The sequence below is a fragment of the Epinephelus moara genome, chromosome 9 (assembly GCF_006386435.1).
Source record: "Epinephelus moara isolate mb chromosome 9, YSFRI_EMoa_1.0, whole genome shotgun sequence".
Classification (NCBI taxonomy): Eukaryota; Metazoa; Chordata; class Actinopteri; order Perciformes; family Serranidae; genus Epinephelus; species Epinephelus moara.
This window is the reverse complement of record NC_065514.1, coordinates 200,369-220,651: the sequence shown is the minus strand read 5'-3', so window position 1 is coordinate 220,651 and position 20,283 is coordinate 200,369. Positions and strand designations below refer to the sequence as shown.

Here is a 20,283-nt window from a genome sequence, read left to right as displayed (position 1 = left end):
TATATACTACTTACCTTTATATTTACCTGCAATGCTTGAATAAGGAAAAAAACGTCCAAATCTTTGTCTTAAATTTGGTTAAAATTTGTCTTGAGGTCTTAAAAAGCATTAAATTCAGGTGTCTGATACCTCTGGACGCCCTGTTTTAGAAAGTCTCCATCAACAGCAGCAGTGTAACAGTCCTCAAGAGTCTTGAGGAAATAGCATCTCAAAGTAACTAAATAATTAAATAAATTTGGAATTTAGGTTTTTAATAATGTTGTTCACTTCCCAGGATCCAAGATGGCGTTTGTGATCCTGCTCAGAGCACGACAACAGATCAGCAGAAGGAGACCGATCTGGATGAGGAAGAGAAAGACCTCAACACCAGGAAGGTGAAACACAGATTTCTTATAAAAGTCTATATTCATATTGTTATCATTGGACTTTTGTTTTCATCTAAACGTCATAGTTTCAAGTACACTTTAATAACAGCAGTGTATCCTTGTGTTTCTCACCCTGTTTCCAGGTGGAGCTGTGTGAGGCTCTGAGGCGCAGCGTGGCGGCCCTGCGGCAGGAGAAGGAGGCGCTGTGTGAGGAGCAGAAATGTCACCAGGTGCTCGGGGCGAGCATCGAAACACTGGTGCAGGAACGCCTCAAAACCAACGAGAGGGACAAGTACAGCATGTTCATCGGTACGACACCTGTCACTTTATTAGAAATAAAAGCAGCACAATAAGGATTATCTTATTAATATTCAGTCACTACAGTTTCACTGGGGTTTGGTGATGTCAGAAACTGAGATGTGGACCTGGTTGTGTTTGCAGGAGATCTGGAGAAGATCGTGAACCTGCTGCTGTCTCTGTGCAGCCGGCTGGCGAGGATCGACAGGTCGCTGCTCGCTCTGGAGAGAGAGGACATGACGCAGGAGGACAGAGCGGACGAGAGGGTGAGACAGGATGGGATCTACCTGTCTTACACTGTTTACCTGTTGTCATGTCAGACTGTTTACCTGCCCATCCATCTGTAGCTGAGCCTGCACAGGACTCATGTAGAGCTGTTTATCAGTCTAGATAGTTTGGTGTGAGTTGTTAAGTGTTGGAGATATCAGCTGTAGAGATGTTTACCCTCTTTCTAATATAATGGCTAGATGACTCTCAGCTTGTAGTGCTCACAGCGCCAAAAAATACATTTGAAAACTCAACATCAATGTCTCTTTGCAGAAATCATGACCTGGTTACTCAAGATAATCCACAGACCTTGTTGTGAGCAGTTTCATGTAGGAACTATTTTCTCTCTGCCAAGAGATGTAAACGCTAGATGTGCTAGCAGTAGATTTTGTGCTTTTCCAACTCTGACCTGTCAAAATGTCCACTGTGAAAATGTCTAGTTTGTGCCAGTCCATCGTGTCAGTGGACCAAGGTGACTGCCAAGACTTCTAGAACCACACTGCTGGTTGCTTTAATACAAAAGTTTCAGTTGTAGTCCATTTAGATATTGACATGAGGGTCACAGACTAGAATCCAAGCTATGGCCACTGCGGCAAAGACCTAAGCTTAGTACATGTGGCACCCGCTCTACCAGGTGAGCTACTGAGCGCCCTGACATGACGGATTTAAAGTATCTAACTGTAAAGCAAAGAATCTCTGTCCCTCTGTCTGTCCGTATATCTCAGGAAACATTCATTCGATGTACTTCACACTTGGCAGGTGTATTGCTGAGGACCTAAGGATGTGCAGCGTCAAATCTGGTGCAGTCTAGACGTGTGGGGGCGGGGCTTCAGAGCTATTTCATTGGTGTTTCTGGCTGCGAGTAGTGATTTAGTGATTTACTCTATATACCCTTTCTCCAACAGGAAATGTTGGTAGTTGCAGTGACAGTTGTTAGTATGTAAGATTGTATGTGAGCTGATAAATACTCAGTTGTCTCCTTCCTCTCAGGACTGCCTCCATCACAAGCGCTCTCTGCTCCTCGGTCAAACCGAAGACGCCCGGGAGCTGAAGGAGAACCTGGACCGGCGGCAGCGCGTGGTCCACGGCATCCTGTCCGGCTACCTCACCGAACCACAGCTCCAGGACTACCGCCACTTCGTCAGCACCAAACCCTCCCTTCTGATTCGCCAGCGGCACCTCGACGACCTCATACGGCAGGAGGAGGAGCAGCTGACGCGACTGGTCGAGAGCCTGCCGCAGGAGCTGGCGGAGGCTCACGGTTGGTCGAGAGGGAGTCTGTTCCCATCGCCGAGCCCCGCCCACTGCTCCTCCCCTTTCCCACCGCTGCTGCCACCCTCTGTGATCCCAGGCCCCGGCCACGTAGTCCGCTCCACCACTGTGACGTCACTGTGATGTCACGGACAGGCCGCTGTTCTGAGCGGCAGTGAAGGATAGAAAATGAAGAAGAGACAGCTGGCTCCCTAAAAACTTGCTCTGAGCTCTGAACTGAAGGAGCTGTACATGAAGGAAGCGTCGGCCTGAAACAGGCTCCGTTCACACTGAAACTATGCAGACTTCACACATGAAGAAGAGAAACCTTTAACGTGCCTCATTCTGTTCACACGTGACTGTGCGTTACACTTCTGTTCACCTCGACATCAGCGACCAGCGCTGTGTGGAATAAAGCTACTGCTGCCAACATTTCTAATGACCCTCTGGGAGGTTCGCCGTCAGATGCTCCAAAGGACAATTCCAGTGTTGTGGGTAACTTCCTGAGGTTTTCTAACCCTCATCGTGTTCGACATATGTTTCTAAATATTCCTCTCAGTCCAGATGAGCGCAGAGCTTTAAGGCTGTAAACGTTAAAATCAGCTTTTTATGTTTCATTTCCAGATAGATGAGATTACAGGGGACCTTAAAGGGATAGTTCAGATTTTTTAAGCGAGGGGTGTATGAGGTATTTATCCATACTCAGTGTATTACCTGCAGTAGATGGCGGTTTGCTTGCGCCCAGTTTGGAGATGCAGACAGAAATACCGCCATGGAAGCTAAGCAATGCACTGCTGTGGACGGGGCAGCAACACAATGTATTTCAGCCACCTAAAAAAATTGATATCAGTTTAAGTGTGCGATATATTTAGAGTATTTTCATGGCTTTACTTTGCTGTCAGACAGTGCTTTCTGACAGGAAAGTGCAGCCATCGTATCGCTCTCTTCAAGGCCACCAGACTCCACTGAGAAAAACTGTGATTTAACATTGCTAAACACAGGAGCTGCTGGTCTACCACTGCCTTGATAAGTGAGTTTCAGTGGTGTAAATTTGGATAGTGAAGGCAGTGTGGTTGCACTGGGGCCCAAGTGCCACCTGGAAATTCGCCCATGTTCAAAGACGAACTAATTGAAAACAGTGTGATTTATATATATACCTTCAAAAAGGCAAACCGATCTTCGTCATGGTTTTCTTTGTGGTGAGATATTCAGTATCAATCTGTAAGAAAATTATATATTATATGTATTTATTCTACCTTGTGCCATTTTTATTTCCACGGATATTCAGTGTCAGCAACTATACGCAACCAAAGTGTCTCGGCTGAAAGAAACGCATCTCCAAAGTGCTCTCGCACTCCCAGCTTGGTGAAGACGAGGCTTTAAATATGTTTTGCAGCGGCCCCCATCCACAGCAGTACATTGCTTTAGTTCCATGTCGGTACTCCTGCCTGCTTCTCTAACTGGGGGCGTGCCGACTGACATCTACTGTAGGAAATTCACTGACTATGGATAAGTACCTCATACAAACCCACTTCAAAAAATCTGAACCGTCCCTTTAAGTTCCCCAGTTTCGGCCCTACATTCACCAACATCATGAAAACTCCTCGACACCAGAGAGTCTTAATCAAACTGACTGTAATGCTGACACAGACTTTCTATACATCAGCCTGAATCATAAATAAAAGGATAGAAATTTACTTCCACTCTGGAATTGTCCTTTAACGACCCTGACGGTGCTTTCAGGAACCTCAAACATTCAGACGTTCCTCTTGAAACTCTATTTCTAACAAGAAGACAAAGTGAGCAGGTGTTTTATCTCCCAAAGACAAAATACTCTCTTCTTTAGAATGAAAAATCACTTTTTATCAACCTTTTCAGAAGGTCAGCGTCTGCTCATGTTCAGCCAACGGACAAAATATAAATCAACACCAAAATACGAGGGACACTGTTTTGATTTTACTGCAACAAAAAGACTCAGAAGAGTCTGAGTGCACAGATCCTGCTCTGATCACTGTCACATGATACTGTAACACTACTGTCACTACTGTCTGCAGCTTGTAGCACTTTTCACTGTAGCAGCTCCACTACTGTCTGCTGCAGGATTTTTACACTGAATCATTAACATTGCTCTGCTTGTGCCTCTTTAAAAGACGATGTGATGAAACATTTGATGTTATAAAAAATTAGATTCCAAAGATTTTCACTGGATGATTTGTTTGCAGACGTCAACCTGGTCTAAGTTTGGATTTGAGGTGTTGTTTGGTCCAAAAATTGATAATTCTTTTTTTCCCTTTTACTTAAGAATAACCGAATTTTTACAAATAAAAAACGCCACAGTTTACTTTATCAAAAGATATTTAATTTATAATCATATAAACATAAAAAAGAAGAATTAAACAATCATTTAAAGTGCTGATAATTGTCCTATTGATCACCTAATTCATTAAAATGACGTGTTTTGTCTTTGACATTAAATGCCTCGTTCAGTTTTCCAGGTTCCAACAAACTTAAACAAGCTGTCTCGCCGTATTTTAATTTTATTTCGCTGGTGTTCACATGTGGGTATCTGTGATATAAAACCATTCCAGTTCTGATCAAACTGTCTGTCGGCTGTCAGAGGAATACAGGCTGCACAGTGTAACACTGAAAAGGAATTCAACACTACTGCTACTAACAAACTGTGCGTCATATCTGTTCCAGAAAAGCAATAAGAAGCTGAAAATCTTTATTTAATCTCTGCCTGCCGTTGTTTCAGTTACTTGTATCAGTCAAGGACGCTGATGTGATCACAAATTTAAAGTCTCAAGGTCATAACCTTGATAGGGATTTTCACACTGCCTGTTCTTAGCCCCTTTTTCACACACACAGTTAACTCAGTGTTAACCTGAGCCCAGGGCTACATGATTCACACTGCACTTCTACTAGCCCTGGGAAACACGTCAGCTGTAACTCGTGTCTAATGTTTACATTCTAGAATGACGCGTGATTGTTCTTTAACAGCGAGCAGCGTTGTTAAAATGTGACCGTTAGCAGGGATTTTTGTGAGCGAGGTGCTAAAAGAACAAAATGAGAGAACAGCAGAGACAGGAAAAACTGAGAAGAACACAGATGGTGGAAAAATGTTGGCATTGTAGGTTCCTGCAAACCATGAAAACATGACATTTGCATATTATTATGTAGCAGATACATTCAAAGTTTTTGAACAATGCTGTGGTTAACATGTGGTTAGGTTTAGACACAAACACCACTTGGTTATGGTCAGGAAAAGATTGTGATTTGGATTTAAATACCCAAGTTTATGGGCACAATCCCACCTGGAGGTGCAGCGATGTCTCAGTAAAAACAACTGCTTTTAATGACACTATTCCGGTTGGAAAAATAGCAACAGGTGACAAAAATACACCCATGTTTGGTGAGCTAGAAACACAGCAATGACTCGCTAAAAAACAACCTGTCTTCAACGCACTATTCTGGCAGAAAACACAACAATGGCTCAGTAAAAACAACTGCTTTTCATGGCACCATACCTGGTGGAAAACAGCAACGGGTTGCTAAAATACATCCACATTTGGTGGCTATAACTCAGCTAGAAATACAGTGATGACCCACTTAAAAACAACCGGTTTTCATTACACTAGTCAGACAAAAAAACAACAATGGGTCAGTAAAAACAACCCCTTTTCATGGCACTATCCCCGATGGAAAAACAGAGATGAGTCACTAAAATACACCCACATTTGGTGGCTATAATGCAGCTAGAAATACAGCAATGATTCGCTAAAAAATAACCAGTTTTCATCGCACTATTCTGGCAGAAAATGCAACAATGGCTCAGTAAAAGCAACCACGTTTCGTGGCGCTATACCTGGTGGCATTTTGCAATCAAGTGATGTTACTGCCTGAACCCTTATGTACAGCTGCATTCACTTGTCTTGTAAGCCTGAAGAAGGTCACAATGACCGAAAGCTTGCATTAAACTGACATATACACAGTGTTTGAGTGTGCGGCTGCTGTTTTATGGCACTATCCCTGGTGGAAAAACAGCAATGGGTCACTAAAATACACCCACATTTGGTGGCTATAACGCAGCTAGAAACACAGCTGTGGCTCGCTAAAAAATAATCAGTTTTCATCACAATATTTTAGCAGAAAACGCAGTGATGACTTTTCATGGTACTATCCTAGGTGGAAAAACAGCAGCAGGTCACTTAAATATACACTATAATATTAGTATAAAATAATCTTTTAAAAAAAGAAGAAATGTTAATATGATTCATATGATAATTGCAAATGTAACATATTTGTGGTTTGCAGAAATGTAGAATGCCAACATTTTCTCCTGGCGACTGGGCGGACATGTTCCATTTCTCTTCAACTGACATCTCCGATCACAGACTCAGGAACAGCGCCGTTTCTGCCTGCAACCATTTCGATCTTTTTAAGTCACATGTTGTTTTAAGTTAGCCAGTTTGCGAGTTTCGTAGTAGTTTCCATTGTTACGTCAGTGTTTAGTATGCACATACTGATGACAGAAGAAGTAATGTGATTGGACAACAAAAACAAGATGCAAACTGCCTCACATCTGTTTCACACTGATTATCCCACTTTGGAATGTGCCAGTGTGACTTAGCTCACTCAGCCTGAGGCTAAAGGCAGTGTGGAAATGATTAACCCTGATGACATCACTATGACATCATCAGGGTTACTCTCTCAAATGTCTCCAGAGCCACAGCAGATATTAGACAAGTGTTTTTACAGCAGTACCGCCCATTTAACCCATAAACTGACCTTCATGTGTGCTCCTTTAATCTTATTTGAACGGTCCAACTTCATGACGTCACTTTGTGGTCATGGAAAATTAAAATAACTCAGAAAATACCAACGTTAACATAAAAAGTTACAAATAAAAAAAATTAAATTTTGGTCACAATCATAAAATAATGCTTTCACAATAATCATATTGTGAGATTAAGTTGCTGTAAAATAATTTGCTCTGCATTTTTACCTTCATTTAAGAGTGCACTGTCCCCTCTGGGCTCCCGTAGTTTTCCACAGAACACATTCTCCCACTTTGGATCAACTCTTCAGTCTGCCAGTGATGAATCAGGTTTATATTCGAGTCACATCAGTTCTTCCATGTAGCAGGTGCCATTTGGCTTCCCTACAGTTCAGTTCTTCTGGGGATTCCAAATGGCGTAAATCTATATTTATTGTTTAACTAACAGCAGCAGCAGTGAGAGGGTTTTCACACAGCTGACCAGTTTTATCCGTTTCATCCACACCACCATTTTACTGTTTGAGTTTTTAGAGCACCTTTTAAATAAATATTCTGTTTGTCATATTCTCTGAGCGTCACACACACACTCACACACACACACACACTCACACAGTCTGTCCTCGTCAATAACCCAGATTTTATCGTTCATTATTGTTTGTTCTTGTTGTTTCCAGAGGCACAGCAGCAGAATATCTCAGACATTTTATCGTTGAATGAAATTCAATGTTCGCTTTTTGAAAGAAGGACAATTAAATAACAGCTCCTGGTTTTTACAAAATAAATGTATTTTGTAAATGACTCTGTGTCGTCTGCAAGCTGTCTCTCACACACACACACACTTAAATGAAAAGGTCTTCTGTGGTCTTTGCTCGGCCTGCTGCCCCCACGACTTGGCCTCAGATAAGCGGATGAAAATGGATGGTTGGACAGCCCATGTGGTGGTGGTGCCTATGGGCAGTATATGCCCTGTATGGGATTGTCCACAGGTTCCACACTGGCCCCAGTTGATCACATGGGTGGATTTACCCACACTGGCTCTAAACATTTGTTAACAAATAGTAATAATCAATACTTTTAACTAATTGTGGTCAAAGGGAGTTTAATAACAGTGGAGAAGGAATGGTGCAGTAAAACTGAAAATAATTCCTTTCTTTTCATTGACAAAAAATGTTTGTATAAATAGAAGATAATAAAGATAAACTAGCCTGATAGTTTGATTACATGTAGTTCACTGCTTCACAATTAACCAGTTAAATATTTATGAATGCTTCAGAAACACAAAGGACAACAAGCTGAATAAAATAAATATTTATATGTATTTATTAAATTCATATTGATCCCACAAATGCAATTACTGGACAGTTATGATGCTGTGTATTTAGCTCCTGTTCCAGTCACAGTGTAACAAGAGCAATAAAAAATTCAATGTGTTATATTCTTGTGTATTCTGTGTTTTCTTTATTTAATTATAAGAATGTACAAACAATCAGTCGAAACCATCCAATACCGAGGGATATTAGTTACAACAGCAATAGATAATAACATTAATAAATTATTAAATAATAATAATAATGTTATTACAATAAAAATTAGAATAAAAACAACAATAATAAAATAATAATTATAATAATTATATTAATTAACAACAAAAAATAACAACAAAAGCAACAATAATAAACATTGATAAAATAATAATAAATAATAATACCAATAATAATAACAAAATAATACTAATAACAGATGTTAATAAAGTAAAAAAATAAGAATGAAAACACTAATATTAATAATAATAATAATATTAATTCAGTAAAAAATAAGAATGAAACTAATAATAATAACAATAATAATGAAGATGTTAATAAAATACAAAATAAGAATAAAACAAGAACAATAACAAAATAATATTAATAACAAAGACGTTGATAAAGTAAAAATAAGAATAAAAACAACAATAACAGCAATAAAATGTTGATATAACAATATTAATAATTATAATAATAATAAATGAGGATAATTTATGTGACAAACTTCATCAAGTGAACATCTCTGACATGGATTTCTTATTTGTTATTAATGTAAGAACCACAAACAGCTTTTAATTTTGATTTAAACAACTTAAAATATAGGGTGGAATTAAGAAACTGAGCCTCATGAATAATAATAAGATAAATTAGTGAACACAATTTGTTTTTGTCACATTCTGAATGAATTATGAAATGTGTACCTTTAATAATAACTGCATGTGCTGTTTGCACAACATATAATCCTCCACACAGTGAAACAATAAGAGCAGCTGTAACTCTGTGCATGATGAGACACATCCGGGTACCCTGCAGGAATGCGGCAGGTAGGTTCAGGACAAATACCTGAGGTGGGCGGAGCCTAACTCCTCTGACAGAAACAACTCCCCGACCTTTGAGCCCGGCAGCTGGAGACAGACACGGACAGACACAGAGACACAGACACAGACACAGAGACACAGAGACAGGAGACAGAGAGACAGACACAGAGACAGAGACAGAGAGACAGACACAGAGACAGAGACAGAGAGACAGACACAGAGACAGTTATGGCCACAGACTTCACTCAGGACTCGGTGTTACATTTCCTCCAGAGCTGCGGAGGCTCGGTGAAAAACTCCGACCTGCTGCTGCACTTCAGGAACTTCATCAGGGACCATCCGGACCGGAACCGCAACCGGGAGCAATTCAAGAAGTTTGTCAACTCCGTGGCCACCGTCAAACCGATCGACGGTGTCTCTTTCGTCGTCCTCAGGAAGAAATTCAAAGGACATGTCCCCGGCAGCGGTGCAGGGAGCTCCCCCGAACCCCCGCGACCCACCGCCGGGAAGAACACCGAGCTCTCCGCGGAGAGCGCGAAGCTGAGCCCGGCTTGGAGCGCAGAGAAGCCTCGGCAGAAAGCACCGCAGAGGGAGGTGGCAGCACCCGCCCCGCCGGGAGTCCCCGCAGAGAAAACAATCCTCCCCGCGGCTGGGATCATACTCAACAACAACAACAATGTGGAGACAAATCTGAACCTGAAGCAGGTGAGCAGCGCACCTGAGCTCTCAGGTAGACCAGCAGCAGCCCCTCAGGCGAAGACCCCCAGTGTGTCTGGGCCTCCTGCCCCAGTCCAGTGCACCAAGGTGGGGCAGCAGAGGGTGGGGTTTGTGCCTCCACCTGTGGCCCCTGCGGTCAGACATCATGTAGAGCCCACCCAGCAGGTCCAGGAGCCCCTCAGAGGGAGGCAGCCTGAGAGGAGTCTTCATCAGGAGCCTCCTCCTCTTCAGCTGCAGGACGCCCCGCGCCGCATCAGACACAGAAAGAGCTACAAATCTGCTGTGTCTTATGATGAAGATGAGGACGAAGAGGAGGAAGTGGTGCAAGTCCAGGTGAAGGGAGGTTCAGCAGGAGGAGCGCGGCCCCTGAGCGCTCCTCTCAGAGACACGGAGAAGGTCATCCCTGCCTCATTACCAAGCATCACAGCCACGCCTGCTCCTCCCTCTGTCTCCTCCTCTTCCTCCGCCTCTTCATCAGAAAGACAGCTCCCGAAGATTTACATCCAGGATATGGACGTGGAAATGATGCCCCCTGGTGGCAGCTGGGGGTCAGGGGTGGGGCATAGAGGACAGTGGGCCGCTCCAGGTCTAGAGTCGTCATCCACCAGACGCAGCCTGCCGTTAGACGCAGAGCGCTACGTCCCGTCCCCAGACCGAGCTGAGGAGGTGGCGCCTCACCGCGACGTCCACGCAGACCGCCAATACTCGCAGCCCACAGGTGTCCACCTGAAGCCCAATCAGGGTCCAGATCCAAGCCAAGGGGTGGGGCTTTCATCCAGTCACAGCAGCATCCTCTCACGCTCATCTGACACTGGCTTCTCCAGCGGCGACTGGCCACCGTCTGGCTCCCCTGGTGGACTGAGGCGGAACAGCAGCTACGAAGATCTACTGGCCGTAACAGGTATGACAGCAGGCTGTGTGTTAAAGGGACAGTTCGGATTTTTTTGCAGCGGGGTTGTTGAGGTACTTAACCATAGTCAGTGTATTAACTACAGTAGATGGTGGTCGGCACGCCTCAGTTTGGAGAAGCAGACAGGAGTACAGCCACTAAAGCTTAGAGATGTAACAGCAGCCACCTAAAACAGTCAATATTAACACTTTCCCCGCCAGAGTATTATTTTTAAGTTGCCAGCCGCCATCAGCATTTTTAATCATATTCACTGATCTTTCAAGACCCACAGAATAATTTGTTCTATGAATATGTAAACAGTATTTACATCAAACTAAAGAAGAGACGTCATTTCAAAAACAAAATCAATTTCACATTTACAATTTTTTGTTTTTTTCTCTTTTCAGTTTGAATTGTATAAATGAAAATAATGATAATTCTGAAAATAATATTCTGTTGGAAGTATAGCAAAACAGGTTGCCACGTTCAGAGATCCTTCTGTTGTCTCCGTCTCCTCTGTGGTTGTCTTGTCACCGTCATGGAGATCCCGATTTGTCCCACCAAACTCGTTCGCTTCATCGTCCAAATCGGTTTCAGAATGTTGGCCAAAACAGGAAATGTCAGAGTCCATCAAAATCTCCACAGCTTGCGCAACTGTAAACTTTTCCGTCAGCGCCAGCTGTTTCGTGCAGTTTACAAGCTGCAACACCTGTGTAAACAACATCTTCTGGTTTCCAGCGAATCTTCCTTTTCGTTTGTTTTTGGACACGGCAATGCTGTTCTATTTCACAAGTTGTATAACAGCACCCCCTATCTTATGACAGTGAAAACACGGATTGATGGAATATCTCGTCAATGGTGGAGAAAGAGTTAAATGTCCAGTGTGCAGGATTTAGGGGAACATGTGGGTAGAAATGGGATAGTATGTTTTCTTTGGTGTATAATAATTTGGAAAAACCTGAAAATAAGAATCATTGTTTTTTATTACCTTAAATTGAGCTGTTTATATCTACAAAGGGAGCAGGTCCACCTCTGTGGAGATCGCCATGTTGCACTGCCATGATTCTACAGTAGCTCAGAACGGACGAACGAAACACAGCCTCTCAATAGGGCCATTTTGCATTTTCACATATGTCACCATAGTTAGTGGCCCCTCCACAAGAGCTTTGGAAAAACAGATTTGTTACGTGAAATTGTTTTATCTCATTGTTTTACCGGTTTAAATCACCTGGTATGTTTCTTTTGGAGTGGAGGACACCTCTGCAGATAATCTGGCTCCTGGTAAAACCCTCCTGAACAGTAAACACTTAAGGAATTCTAACGGGGAGTTCACGCTTGACATGAGAGAAGTTTCAGCTGGTTGCCATTTGCAATCCTCACCACTAGGTGGCGCTAAATCCACCAAAATCTTCCACAGTGTTCCTTTAACTGTACGCTATGTTTTGAATATTTTTACCACCAGCCATCTTGTAGTAAAACATATTTTTTAATGCTCATTTAGACCCATTCTTTTAATTATTTTTGGTCAAAAACGTCTCTTTTGATAGTAAAGGTCACTGACCCTGGTGTAGACCTTATGGGGAAAGTTTTTTATTAAAGGGTGATGCATAATGAAAATGCAGACTGTCCCTTTAACTCTTCTGTGTTGAAAGGTAAGACTCGCGGGAGGTCTCAGATCCAGGAAGTCCTCCAGCGAGCCCATGAGTCTGTGATGCATCGTGCCACCATTAAAACAACGGCGCCTTGGCATCATTCCACAGGCAATCTCCTCGACGTCCAGGAGTCCACAGCTCGTCTGCCTCCATTCCATCGCTCCACAGACCATCTCCATGACGACCAGGGCTCCACAGCCCGTGTGGTGCCGTGGCATCTCTCCACAGGTCAGAGCTAAAGTCTTGCTTTTCTCAGCAAACATTTAGTTTCATGATCTTTTCTGTGGTGAAGGAGCTGTTAGCGGAAAATGTCACAGACAGGTTACAGCTCTCTGTGCTCATTAAAGTATCAGTCTTTAATAGACTTTAGATTTAAACAAATCTTTGTGCACGACTGATCCTGTCTGCAGAGGGACTATGAGTACGGGCCTGGAAATATGTAAGTCGATTAATCAGTGAGTCTCTTGACAAAATAGATCCACATCACCTTGATGTCCACATCTCTGACAGGTCTGCTGATGTTATTCTAACCTTTATTTAATGGTCTAGTCTGTAGGATTTAATGGCATTTAGAGGTGAGATTGCAGAATTTAAACTTTACCTATGTGCCAAGCGTGTCGTAGGGGTGTACCAATCCATCGATCTGGATCGATATATCAACTAAATGATCAACGATCCAGTGTCATTGATACAAAGTAAAATAATTGATCCATATCATCATTTTTAATTTTGAAAGTCTGTGTCAGCGTCAAACAGCGGCAGACAGATGGAAAGCAGCCGAGCAAGCATGCCGTATGTAAACGGCTGAACACCATCACAAAATAAAACAAGACATAACGTTACCTGAATGTGAAGACTAGAAAAGTGCGACACATGTGCAGTCCATTTACCATTTATCTTCTACCAGCCTGGTAACCTACAAAACCAACAGTAAGGTAAGCACTGCCAACTCACAGAGAGCCAGGTGTGCAGAGGAGTGACAGTGTTTGAACTTCTCTTTCAAACACTCTTTTTCAGTCTTCACACACCAACTACAATTTATGTTGTGTGTATAACAAAAAGATGACGGACCGCTGTAAAGGCTTTTTGCCCCGCCTTGCATTGTGGCTGTTGTGAATATGACATGTCTCAGTACCTGTCTTGCTTAAAGCATTCTTAACCCTTCACTCATCCCCTCAGATGATCTCTACAATGACCGTGAGGATGCAGAGTCAAGCGAGGGCTCCACCTCCTCGCCTCCACTGCGGCAGCGCCCATGGGTCGCCAGGCGGATCAGCAGCCAGTTGAGGAGCAGGATGTGCCGCAGCCTGGGAGCCGATCTCGACCAGCTCCTCGAGGAGCAGGCGAGGGCAGCAGGAGGAAGTGAGGCGGCCCGGCTGAACCGCCTCCACCTGATCTCCTCCACGCTCAGCCTCCGCTACAACCTGTCGTCTTCCTCGCTGTCGTCCTGTTCCACACCGTCCCGCTCTCAAAGCCTCGCAGAGCTTGTGGAGAGGGTGGAGGGAACGGGAGGGAGGAGGAGCCTTCCCACAGCTGTCTCCACCACTGGTCATCAGGAAGGCACCGGTAGGCAGGTGAGACTTATAGAGAGTACACTGTCTCATCAAACCTGCTGTTCATTCTTGGTGTAGTAGTTAAGATGGTGAGGGTCAAGACTTGAAATTCTGACCAATCAAGAGCAGCTTTCTCACACAAGACATTTGATCTGGTCCGCTTGTAAATGCTGCCGTGAGAACCAACTCTAGGCAATTATACAACTTTGGAACAACATGAGTCCCTGATTCAGACCAAAGGAGACGACTCTAGGGCTGAAAGCACCCTGAGATCTTTTTTGTTTAACCAGAAACAGCCCCAAAATCACCATCACCAAACCCACCAGACTCCATTTAAATAACCAGTCATTTTATCATCATATAACACACTTCATTCAAAGTTGACAGAAACAAAATAAAACTCACAGAAGCTATTTTGCTTTGTCTTTCCACTGTTCCAACAATCACCAGCTCTGGTTTGGTTGAAATTAACCCAGTTAGATGTGAAAACATGCTGCCTCTATATACGCTAAAATGACTGATTATTTAAATGGAGTCTGGTGGGTTTGGTGATGGTTAAACAAAAAGGATCTGTCTCTTAAATAAAAATGTCTATCTCTGAAGGAATTCATTTCATAATGTTGTCAGACACTTAGAATAACAATCTGAGCCTGTCAGTGACAAAAACAAACACTTTAAGTGGATGTAAATTGACATTGCTAACACGCCCTGAGTGGGTACATTGCAGCCTGTTTTGCTGCTGCGGGCTGCGGCCATCTTGCTCAGTACTAGACCTGTTTTAAATATACGTGTCTCCATCAGTCACTTGGACACAGAAACACAGGAAAATGGGGTCCAGTTTGAAAAATACTGAACTTATCCTTTACGTTTATGTTTGTCCCTGTCATCAGTCACTGGTTCCTCTGGAGCCCAGGGAGCACGCCTGGCTGGTGAAGGGGGCGGCGGGTGCCTGGCCTGACATCTACTCCCTGTTCAGAGAGGACACGTCCCTGCTCAACAGACAAGACTTCATCTCCGGCTTCACCGTGCTGCACTGGATTGCAAAACACGGCGACCACAGAGTCCTCAACACGCTATGGTAGGCAGCTAGCTGTTAGCCTCGTCAGGTTTACTCTCTGTAAAACAGGACGGTCTGGTTTATGTAGCGTTCTGCAGCTGGAATAGCTGAGCAGAGCTGTAATTAGTGATATCTGAACAGCTCACATGGATTGTTGGAATGTTTCTGGTTCTTTGATTTCTCACTCATATATGTCACCTGCTATGTCTGTTTGCATTCTTTATGTACTAACACGTGCTATTTGAGTGCATGAGTTCTTCCACTCCAGTTCTTCCAGTATGACCAAATGCAGTGCACTATTTGTCATTGGATGATGTTCTTATAACAATCAAACAGTTAAGTGAGGAACACTGGACACTTCTTACTCTCAACAGTTGCCATTTTGGCTCCATAGCGCAAGTGGAGGGACCACTGAACAAATGGCAGCTGAGGAACCTACAATGGCTGTGGTTGCTTTCGTGAACAAGCAAACAAGCCAGCAGATGTATTGGTGGGCAACAATTGCTGTTAAATGTTTGGAGTAATGCTCCATCCAGTTGCAGGTTGCCATTAAATAGGAGAGAGAGGACTTTGGATTTCCTGCCCGACATGTTATTAACTAGCCTGTGGAATAACTACAGGTACCAGCCTGGACATTAACCTGACTCCTGTCTGACTGCTGAGCGTGGACACTTCCTGTGTCTGTCCTTTCAAAGTAAAGTCACACATGGTCCAGTCATGTAGGTTTGGATTTATTTTGACAAGGAGCAGCTCCTAATAGAGTTTCTCTTTTTGTTTTTTATACTGCAACTAAGCAACCAATGAAATCTGACGACTAATGACCTTTCTTGTCGACTAATGTTTGGTCAGTTCACTGTAAGCTTCAGCTGTCTGCAGGCTCAGCTCCGCTTTGAGCTCACTTGCTAATATCTATTACAACGCTCACAGTTAGCATGCTAACATCCTGATGTACGTACGCATGTAACGTTTAGCATGTTGCGTCAGGATTAATCTCAAAGTAGAGCATCAGTTTTAGATATTCTGTCATCAACTTAAATGTTGGACAAGTGAGGCCGTTGTCCTGATGGTTGCACTAGAGGTAAAGACATAAGATCACCAAGTTCACCCTCCGGGGACCATGACTGTGAGGTGAGATATTTCACTCTCATTAATCGACCAACACTTCGCTGAAAAAGAACCAACACCATTTCAGCCAAGATGAATTTCTGTCAAATTCCTTTCAGCGTGAAATGATAAGATAAAATAAAAAATCCTTAAAACGTCAAAATGCACTTGAATATTTACTAAACTACTGTGAGAGGGATGTAAAACGTGACACTGATTTTCTCTCCCTGTCTTGGTTGCAGGTACGGAGTTCAAAAGGCTGGTTTGACCTTCAACATGAACACCAAGTCAGCGTGCGGCCACACGCCCCTCCACATCGCTGCCATGCACGGCCACAGGAACATGATGCGATTGCTGGTTAACAAGTTTAACGCAGACGTGAAGCTGAGGGACACGGCGGGAAAGAGGCCCTGGCAGTACCTGAGCCGCAGCGAGCCACCGGACGTCTTCCAGCTGCTGGGAGCTCCACCACGGCGGCCTGCTGGAGGAGGAGACAGGAAAGAAGACTCCAGCTGGGAACAGCCTCAGCAGCAGCAGCGCCGCCGTCGGAGGCATCACCTCTCCTTTGCTTCATCCGGAGAGAGGCCGGTGACCATATCGGGCACGATGAGGGTCAAAAGGTCTTCGTCAATTGCTGCGTTCCTCAAACACAAATCGCTGCGGCGGTTTCAAGGTCTGTCTGAGCCCTCTATTTAGAAACTCAACTGATGGATTAAGTTGGATTTTATTTGGAGAGTTCTAAAATCTGATTGGTTTACTGACCGTCGACTGAACAGCTGTTTGCTGGCTGGTTTCATAAACACAAACCTGAGTGGGGCCATCCACAACACGGCCAGGATCAGAAAGTGGTTAATGACGTTCACTAACAGAGGAGTGCTGATTGTTGACACTGACACTTCCTCCTACTGTGACGCTTAAAGGTGCTGTCACACCTGTAGTCGGCTTCATGGGGTCCGGACCAAGGGAAACTGTTGTCTTACTAAGTACACGGAGAGGGAAACCATATTTTTAACAGCTTTTGACTCGGGATCAATCATGAAACATTCCCATATTCACAGTATTTATCACTGTAACTGTTTACTGTAATGTCCACGTGTAAACACATAAATAAATACACATAAAATACGTCATGATAGATAGACCTTTATTGTTGTTGCACAAGTACAATAGAGTGTGCCAGGGCTGACGTCAAAACCCAGAAGTTTAGCATCGCACTGGTTCCCGGAAGAGAAAGTGAATGTGATTTTTGCATTGCGTTTTNAAGCTAAATAAGAAGCTGTAATGGTGGACTGCCAGCACTCTCACCTGTTCGGGGGTGATGAGGTTTAATGTCCCCGACAGGGTTTGTAGTCGTATTGAGCAACTTGTTAGCAACTGCCTTTTTTACGACACGTAAAAGCTTCAAAATTCACAAGTAGGGTATTTACTGACATGTTTTATGTCGTACAACAAAACCTGAAACTCGCTTAAGCTTTTGTTAACCACAGACCTTATTTGAGGCATTTTACCAAAATCCCATTCAAAAAACGTATTGACTTTTAGACGAGAGAACCGGAAGTGCTAAAAGCGCTAACGGAGTTCCGGATTTACTGGCACACTCTATGAAATTGGATGGTTATCCTTGCCGGTGTGAAGAGCTACAGAAGTTTCAGGGGCCCCTCCCTGTCCTTCACCTGGCTGGCTACATGACAGCCAGGTGTCACACTAAAAAGACTACAAAGCGAAACAAAATGAGCAAAAAAGACACAAAATGACCTCCAAGACACACTAAACAACCACAAAGGGACACAAAATGACTACAGAGGGACACCAAACCACAAAAAGATGAGCTAAACAAGAACAACAAAAGGGAAAACCCTCACAAAGTCTATGTGTCTTGCTCCTATCTTGGTGGGGTGGTGGGGCCTTTTACATGTCTGTGCCCAGGGGACCATTGTCTCATTCATTCATTCATTCATTCATTCATTCAAACCTTTATTTAAGACTCTGGAAATCAATTGAGGGACACCCTCATTTTCATTTATGAAAACAATATTGGCCCTAACACTGAGCCCTGTGGGACACCTTTAGTAATATATTTAATCACCCATCTTTACACACTGCAGTCTATTGGAGAGGTAGTTTTCAAACCACAGGCAGCTGACAGAATCAAAACCAATACGGGAAAGTTTCTTTAAAAGTAAGTGGTCAATTCACCCTTCGCTAAGGCCCGCCCCCCTTAGTTACTGTTGCTAAGTCCAACAAACTTTCGGTTTCGGAGCTAGACTGGCATGGCGCTACCCCCGGTCGTTAACTCCGCTCCCTGGAGAAATACTCTCAAATTTTTGGAAAAACAAAAAAGCAATTTCAGACAGAAGCAGACAGAAGGGTCTACAATATGCATTTGATGGATATATTCAGGATGTCAGACTGACACAGCAACAAAATCAAGCGAAGGGTCAGTTGTGATGAACGCCTTAGACAAGTCTATAAACAGAGCAGCGCAAGACATTTTGCTATCAAGGGTGGTGTAACGTCATTTAGAACTAGGGAGGTTGCAGATATGGTACTGTGCATAGGCCTAAAGCCAGACTGATAGGGAGTGAGTGCAGAAAGCAAAGAGAGATAGGATACAAGTTGATTATTTACCAGGTACTCCAAAATTTTAGCCAGGCAACATAATTTGGAAATGGGGCGATAGTTACTTATATCGGTTTTATCAACTCCTTTATTTAAGGGAGGAATAACCATAATCCCCCCATGCTACATGCTCACACACAGCTCCTTTAACCACTGTACAATCCTTCTGACAGTATGAAAATGAACATGTGGAACAGGATTATCAGGATTTGCCGATGATCTGCTACTGCAGCTTCTCTCAAAGCTACGTTTACTTCACTGAGGACGTACAGTGATTTCCAAGTTTCCACTCCATCTGAAGGTTCTCCTCTTCGCTCTGTTTAGTTCCTTTACAGTTCAACATGCTCAGACACCCAGGATTACAGTTCACGAGACACAGTCACGAGTTTAAAAGAGCACCAGTTTCTCAGTATTTACTTTTTGGCGGCTGTCATGTGAGCCTTTATTCTTTGTTCTTTGTCAGCCTCAGTTTGGATCTGATGCTTGTTGCTGCTGTTGATTAACAGAGCGTACACACTGTCCAAAGCTTTATATAAAAAGACATTCACTGCTTTCAGTCTGAATAGCTGCAGCAGCAGGGAGCACTGGTTTCTGCACCTTAGCATTGTTTCACCGGATATGAAAGAAAAGATTGTGTGACAAAGACGGCTGGATCTGAGACGCGTGATCGCTCAAAGCAAGAGGCGATTTGCTGAGCGGATGGTTTTCATCGTGATTGTCTGATGTCATTGTTGTGAGGGGGGAAAAGACCCAGCAGAGGGTGGAAGTTTATGAGCCGCAGGGCAACGTGAGCTCCAGTTTCAGTCTGAAGCTGTGATTCATGTTTCAGGATTCAAAGACAGTCAGCGACACAGACGATACTGCAGCTTGTCACCCACATCTTTGTTAGTGTGTTGTTTCCAACTCATCCTTCAGTTTTCAGATGGACTTTCTTTCTTCCAGGCAGCCTTTAGTTTCAGTTTGTCTTTATGAAAATTAACTTGCAGTAAAATAAAATTTAGGGAAGTCATAGGCAAAACATCATCAACACCTGTACAATAAATTTTAATCACCCTGCAACAGGCACCACTCTTGTGAAGCTTCACCTTTTCCTGGCAGAGTCAGAGGTGTTTTAAGTTGGTTGGTGACTTAAAAGTTAATTGTGGTTTATTAAAACCAGGTCTTAGATCTTTTGGTATAAGTTACTGCGCAAACCTGCTGGCAGGGAGGTTTGCTTCATCTTAGCCTTGGACAAACTGGACAAAAGAAGATTGGATTTCTGCTGCCACATTCAGATGGTAGGGTCAGAATTTGGCGTCATGGATCCATCCTGCCTTGTATCAACGCTTCAGGCTGCTGCTGGTGGTGTAATGGTGTGGGGGAGATTTTCTTAGTACCAACTGAGCATGGTTTAA

At 43.4% G+C, this 20,283-nt stretch overlaps 2 protein-coding genes across 6 annotated transcripts in view; both read left to right on the top strand.

Moving 5' to 3' along the window:
• The window catches only part of shroom3 (shroom family member 3), an 85,935-nt gene extending 77,439 nt beyond the window's left edge, over positions 1-8,496 (top strand). For 3 of the 4 annotated variants that reach the window (XM_050053413.1, XM_050053416.1, XM_050053415.1), the window contains 4 exons: positions 275-374; positions 509-674; positions 807-928; positions 1,920-8,496. In XM_050053413.1, the coding sequence (XP_049909370.1) occupies positions 275-374; positions 509-674; positions 807-928; positions 1,920-2,324 (793 nt within the window). In that variant the 3' untranslated portion in view covers positions 2,325-8,496. The remainder of the gene's footprint in view (positions 1-274; positions 375-508; positions 675-806; positions 929-1,919) is intronic. The other variant, XM_050053414.1, reaches the window with a different exon arrangement.
• Positions 8,497-8,932: 436 nt separating this feature from the next.
• LOC126395748 (uncharacterized) lies at positions 8,933-17,524 on the top strand. Of its 2 annotated transcripts, none has more exons than XM_050053447.1 (5): positions 8,933-10,916; positions 12,665-12,784; positions 13,736-14,130; positions 15,000-15,187; positions 16,513-17,524. In XM_050053447.1, exons 1-5 carry the CDS (start codon positions 9,527-9,529, stop codon positions 16,964-16,966), a joined length of 2,547 nt encoding a protein of 848 aa, XP_049909404.1. In that variant the 5' UTR covers positions 8,933-9,526; the 3' UTR covers positions 16,967-17,524. The 2 variants fall into 2 exon arrangements, with proteins under 2 accessions (XP_049909404.1, XP_049909403.1); XM_050053446.1 differs by having other exon boundaries at positions 8,936-10,916; positions 12,557-12,784.
• Positions 17,525-20,283: the final 2,759 nt, after the last annotated feature.